Source organism: Gadus macrocephalus, chromosome 22 (assembly GCF_031168955.1).
Source record: "Gadus macrocephalus chromosome 22, ASM3116895v1".
Classification (NCBI taxonomy): Eukaryota; Metazoa; Chordata; class Actinopteri; order Gadiformes; family Gadidae; genus Gadus; species Gadus macrocephalus.
In genome coordinates, this window is record NC_082403.1 from 5,195,830 (window position 1) to 5,201,950 (window position 6,121).

General features: G+C 43.3%; 1 protein-coding gene and 2 non-coding genes across 3 annotated transcripts; all 3 read left to right on the plus strand.

Annotated features, from left to right (window-relative positions):
* Positions 1-862: 862 nt before the first annotated feature.
* rpl11 (ribosomal protein L11) lies at positions 863-5,438 on the plus strand. The gene is made up of 6 exons (XM_060044317.1): positions 863-989; positions 1,667-1,817; positions 3,076-3,182; positions 4,187-4,318; positions 4,762-4,872; positions 5,360-5,438. Exons 1-6 carry the CDS (start codon positions 984-986, stop codon positions 5,387-5,389), a joined length of 537 nt encoding a protein of 178 aa, XP_059900300.1. The 5' UTR covers positions 863-983; the 3' UTR covers positions 5,390-5,438.
* Positions 2,522-2,591, plus strand: LOC132451759 (small nucleolar RNA R38). The gene has a single exon (XR_009524210.1). It is a non-coding gene; the product is annotated as a small nucleolar RNA R38 (small nucleolar RNA).
* Positions 3,945-4,014, plus strand: LOC132451760 (small nucleolar RNA R38). Its single transcript, XR_009524211.1, has one exon. It is a non-coding gene; the product is annotated as a small nucleolar RNA R38 (small nucleolar RNA).
* Positions 5,439-6,121: the final 683 nt, after the last annotated feature.

Genomic DNA, 6,121 nt, shown 5'->3' on the forward strand with positions numbered 1-6,121 from the left:
TGGCGATCTCTCTGCCCCACTTCACCGCTGTTTCCAAGGGGAGGACAAAAGCATCGAAAGAGGTGAAAACCATTATAAATCGGGGCACGTGCAGAGTTTCAGTTATGCCGATGGGAAGATTGTCGGTCTTCTCCACGCCAGTCGCAGGGAGCGTGACGTCACATACGAGCCGTGTAGTCTTTCTCGTTGTGTTTTCTCTACAGCCTTTATCTGAACAATTGCACAATAAACGGTTGAACTCTTTGCATGAAAAATTATCATTTAAATCCAAAAACAACATATGTGTAATCCAGGGCATATAAAGACCGGGACCAGAAAATAATTATTTTCTCTCCATTGACACCCATTCATATTTTTCGATCTCATAGGTCCCATGAGCTCTACCGGAAGAGGCGTGACTTCGCCACGATACAGCTTTTCTACTTCGACCATTGATTATAGCCACGTATCGGCATATTTTTTTTGCCTACAGCGCCACCTCCAGGCAGAACTAGGGTAGTTACCCGCTCCAACCACTTGATGGAAACGCACCTAATTCGATTTACTTTTTTGCGAACTTTCTAAAGATTCGCATCACCTTTTAGATGGAAACGCAGCTAATGACATTGAATAAAGGGTCAGGACCCTGAAGTTCATACATTGTTTAAGGAAACGTTCTTGCCAATATAAAGATGATATCTAGACTGGCATTGCTTTTACATTTAAGGGAAGCAGAATAACCTATATTCTGTCAGTTGTGTTTGCAGTCTATCAGTCTTGATAATATTTAACATACCACAAGGGCGGGTTTATGGTGAAACAGACTTATCCATTCACGATCCCACTGGTTTAATTTGAGGATATGTTGGGATTGTTTTCTTATTCTGGTTGTGTATAGGGAATCTTTGTCTTTCTCCACGGGTTTTCACCGGGCCAATTTAAACCGAACACACTGCTATATAGTCTCGGCGCCGGAAATCGACGCTCTCTTCTAGTGATCAAACATGGCGGTGAGTACTCGGTGAAAACGTATGACGGCGAGATTTCCGAACTTGCCACAGAAATCCACGTTCATCGGTGTTATTTTATGAACAGAATCAATCCTTTATGCACCTTTTTGTTCAGGCTAACCTCTAGAATGGAACCAATGCCATATTTTATGCTTAGCATAAATTTACAGACCAAGATTTCGCCAATTGAATCACGCTAGTTGGCTCACACCGCATCTATCCATGAAGCTCTGAGTACTGTTTAAAACAAAACACTTATGGCGTTATAATAAGTTGAGCATAACGGCTAATTATGTGTATTTTGGGGTGTTAAACATGGGGGTTATTAAAGGTAAATACCGCTCAAGCTAAACTTTGCTAACATTAGCTTTAGCATCGGAGATATTTACGGGCATGTCCGACATGCATTGGATCTGCGACACAGTAATTCGGTACAGCTTTACTAAGCTAAACGGAAAGTTGTGTTTTTTTTTTGTGTCAACCTGGTAAAGAAGGTCAATGTTGTCGTACTGGCAGATACATCCGAGTATCATGGATGTCAAAAGGTTTATGAAACCTATGGGCTCCAGAGGTAATGGGACAACCGCTGGACGTGGCCAGCCGACTCTCGTTAAAGCCTAGCCAGCAAAAATTGGTTTGCTCGTTTCTAACTGGACGTCTCTATCGGTGCTTTTCAGGACCAGGGTGAGAAGAAGGAGAACCCCATGAAGGAGCTCCGTATCAGGAAGCTCTGCCTGAACATTTGCGTGGGGGAGAGTGGAGACAGACTGACTCGTGCTGCTAAGGTGCTGGAGCAGCTTACAGGACAGACCCCCGTCTTCTCCAAGGGTATGTACAGCGTAAATGTATGTATGCATGTTTGCTGGGTGGACCTGCAGCACAGCATTGTAGTGGCTATGGTGTTAACTGGCGGTGGAAAGGGACTGGATTTACCTCCGAACTCTTTTGGCCTACCTGTAGTCATCATTGTAGCTAGGTGTCTAATTGAATGTAATTTGGTTCCAGCAACTTTATCCGGTACTTTTGATCAGTTTTCACAGCTGACAAAACAAATTCCAAACCTTTCAAGTTCAACATTGTGGTTTATTCAGAACATTTGACCCACCACTCAAAATAAATCACATAATCCCTACAACCCCAGCTCATCACAATAGCGTGGGAGCACGGTTGTGTGTCCCGGAGGAGGATCAAATGATATTATTGGGAAAACCGAATCTTTTAAGCAGCATCTTGCTGTCACATGAGGAAGCGTTGAGTGTGGGGCTGGCCGACCTGTCAATAAACAAGAGTTTAAACAAGTTGTCAATATCAACCACAACAATATTTATTAAACGTATTACTTCTAGTATAGTGAAACTGTAGGCTACTGCAATTGACCCGTGTGTAGGTCAATCACATAATGAATTCAAAAGTAGTGTATAGCGCACTTTTATTGTAAATGTACTGCCATATGAATGATGGACTTTTACAAAATGAAAGCCAGTGAGCTACAGACTTTTACAATAAGAAAATAATTAATCAAAACAGTTCATGCAAGCCAGTGATGAAAAAAGTTATCCCTGTCTGAACAACGGTGTTGACCTATGGTAACCTGAGGCTTGACTGATGACTGTTAATTCAACGCTACATTAATTAAGCAACTATTTGGGACTGGCACGTTATTAACTTGCCGTTTCTCACTATACTTCTAGTATAGTGAAACTGTAGGCTACTGCAATTGACCTGTGTGTATGTCATTCACTGACCCATACTGTGACATTTCCCCACAATTGGCATGCAATTCAGGTATTATTGGTGTATGACCAAGACAAAAAACAAATGATCACTGACTACTCGTCCAACTAGCTCAATATTTACCTGGTGAAGATATTGATTCTTCAGTTCCATCGTCCTTCTTCGGGGATGATCGCAGGCATGCTTATGTTAGCTGCAACGTTTGCTATCGAACACGCTGCATCTCATTTCGGTACCAACCGTACTAGCTCCTACCTGTGTTTTAGACACTTCCTCTTCTGGTGTTGAACTCTGGACATGGTGGTCCCCTTCTATAACATCAAACCTTCGCCTTTGCTCTGTCCTCCTGCAGCCCGCTACACAGTGCGATCCTTCGGCATCCGTAGGAATGAAAAGATTGCCGTCCACTGCACCGTCCGTGGAGCCAAGGCAGAGGAGATCCTGGAGAAAGGACTCAAGGTGAGCAGCAAAGCACATGGATGGGTTGTCCTTTTACCTGCCAGTGGATACCTAATGTCCAAGAACCCTGATCATGATTGTGCCTGGATACTTTATAACGTCATCCACACTGCTGTGGCTAGTGATCGATTTTGACCGAGCATGGTTCTTTGAATTACTTGTGAAACGCTACAAGCCTTCAACAAAGCCTGATAGTGGGCAGATTGCTGGAAGCGATTCTTGTTCCACTATCCTGCCTCGTTAACATTCGCCTCACCACTTTGCCGTCTAGCCAGAGAGGGAAAACGGAGACGCTCACACTGCTACCTGTTGGCATGAATGCGCACTCATGTGTTGCTGTAGCCTGCTTGAACATAGTACAACTCTTTTGAGGTTGAATTAACAGCAGACGTCTGGTCCCTGTGTATTTAGTATTACATTTAAGTAGGGTCTGGTCAACGATCAAAAGTTTTAATCGCATGAGTTCCTGTGATTAATCACATTGTTATACGCATAATCCAATAATGAATTCAAAAGTAGTGTATAGCGCACTTTTATTGTAAATGTACTGCCATATGAAGGAAACTGCCATAACATTTGTTGTGCGAATTTGTGTTGTGTTTATGTTTTATCCGCCAATTATTTTCCGACTGTTTCCTCTTTCCTGTGACCGCTGCAGCAGTTAGCAACATACCAGGCTCGCTCACGATGGACTTTTACAAAATGAAAGCCAGTGAGCTACAGACTTTTACAATAAGAAAATAATTAATCAAAACAGTTCATGCAAGCCAGTGATGAAAAAAGTTATCCCTGTCTGAACAACGGTGTTGACCTATGGTAACCTGAGGCTTGACTGATGACTGTTAATTCGACGCTACATTAATTAAGCAACTATTTGGGACTGGCACGTTTATTAACTTGCCGTTTCTCATTCTTAAAGAAATAAAACCAACAAACTGGTAGGTTCTGGACAGGTTCCTAAGCTGTCGGCTAACGTCCCCCCCCCCCTCCTGCCTTGTCACCAGGTGCGTGAGTACGAGCTGAGGAAAAGTAACTTCTCAGACACCGGGAACTTCGGCTTCGGCATCCAGGAGCACATCGATCTGGGCATCAAGTACGACCCCAGCATCGGTATCTACGGACTGGACTTCTACGTGGTGAGTAGCGTGGGGCTTTACCAGGGCAACGTGGGCCCGCTACGGCAGTCTATTCTCAAGTTTTATTTGGAACATCCCAGGGTTTCTGACTTTATTGATGTAGTGTAGTACTTTGTTGTTGCCTGCACATTGTAGATCCTATGGCTATTGGTCCACTGCCATCGAAAGTCAATGTCAGCTTCATTGTAAATTCAAAAATATGTACAAGGCATAGAAAAATCGAAATTGTGTTTATATTTACAATAAAATAATTCTTAATTCAAAATTATTCTGAATAGTGCAAAGGTAGGCAAAACGGTACATATACAATAAAATGTATAGTCACCAATCAAACTATTGAGTTGGCTGCCAACGCGGTTCTTAAATCACAGCCGTTCTATGGGCCAGCAATACAAAATGTATATTCCGGGTTCAATCTAAACCCGGTTGGTTTGCGTCCCCAGGTTCTGGGCAGACCCGGCTTCAGCATCGCCGACAAGAAAAGGAAACGCGGCCGCATCGGATACAAGCACCGCATCCGCAAGCCAGAGTCCATGCGCTGGTTCCAGCAGAAAGTAAGTATCCACCTTGATGTGACTGATGGTATCCCTGAAACCAGTGGAACCTGTATTGGCGGCACTGAAACCAGTAGACTCTGTTGGCCTGTTTAGGATGGGACTTTTGAGGAGTTGGGCAACCAAATCAAGCGTAGTTCTTCCATATAATAAACATTTTTAAATGGGGCTTTTATTGAATCGTGTTGAACATTTCTTAATTCTGTATTGTCTTATGGCCTTGAAGACAAACGCTTAGGTAATGTCTCCACCCTCACTATGTGGGGACGAGGTGCCCCTAAACCTGTAGATTCAGTTATCTACCGCGGCATTGTGGGTTGTATTCGTGGATTATGTAACCAATGACGTAGTTGTTGTTGACCGTAACGGAGCCTTTATAGAAAGTAAAATGGACTGCCAAACATTATCAGGTCATCGCTGAATGACATGAATTCGGTATCGTACGAATATGGCGCTAATTTGAACTTTTTCTCCCCTCTCCCTTCAGTACGATGGCATCATCCTCCCTGGAAAGTAGAACTGCTTCTCTTTGTTTGTACCAAACTAATAAAAATTGGTAAAAAGCCGTGCTCTGTTCAGTTGTCTTTTGTGACGCGAATTAACTCTAAACAAACAGTATCACACAAAGCCTGCCCCAGAGGGCAGCGTCGCTACTGGAAAGGAAAACAAAATGGAAGATTTCGGTTAAGATTTACTGTACCAGAGGAGCAGGCAGCTATTGAACAGTGCCAGGTTGCAAATATTTCCTAAAATGGAGGCACTTGGTTCTGATTCTGATGAGCAAATTAAAAAATACACAAAATGTACACCAGACTCTTGATTTGCCGATATCTGTAAAAAGGCGTTTGCCGGTCTTACCACGATTCAGACGCGATGCTTAATTCCAAATACATCCTGTGTCCAGAAAGTTTTCTGGGCTAGCATTTGCTTTCCTTATTCCATTCCATTGTTGGGAGAATGCCCTTAAATACTTAAAGCTTCCAAATGCGTACCAAGTGGTTCCTAAATATTAAGTGTAGGTAACAACACTTATCTTGGTAAAGGACCAGCCCGACCGACCGGATTGACTAGTTCACTGTATGGCATCGCCTGCCGCTCCTGATAATGGGAGTTTACCACTTGGTCGACGTAGCTCCTAAAAACAAATCTGCGTCATCGGCCGACATGCGTGCCGCAGTATGCTGATTTGCAGCAGGTAACGTTTCTCAGTCCTCATATCGGACCACAGATGCAAATGAGCTATCCAGCT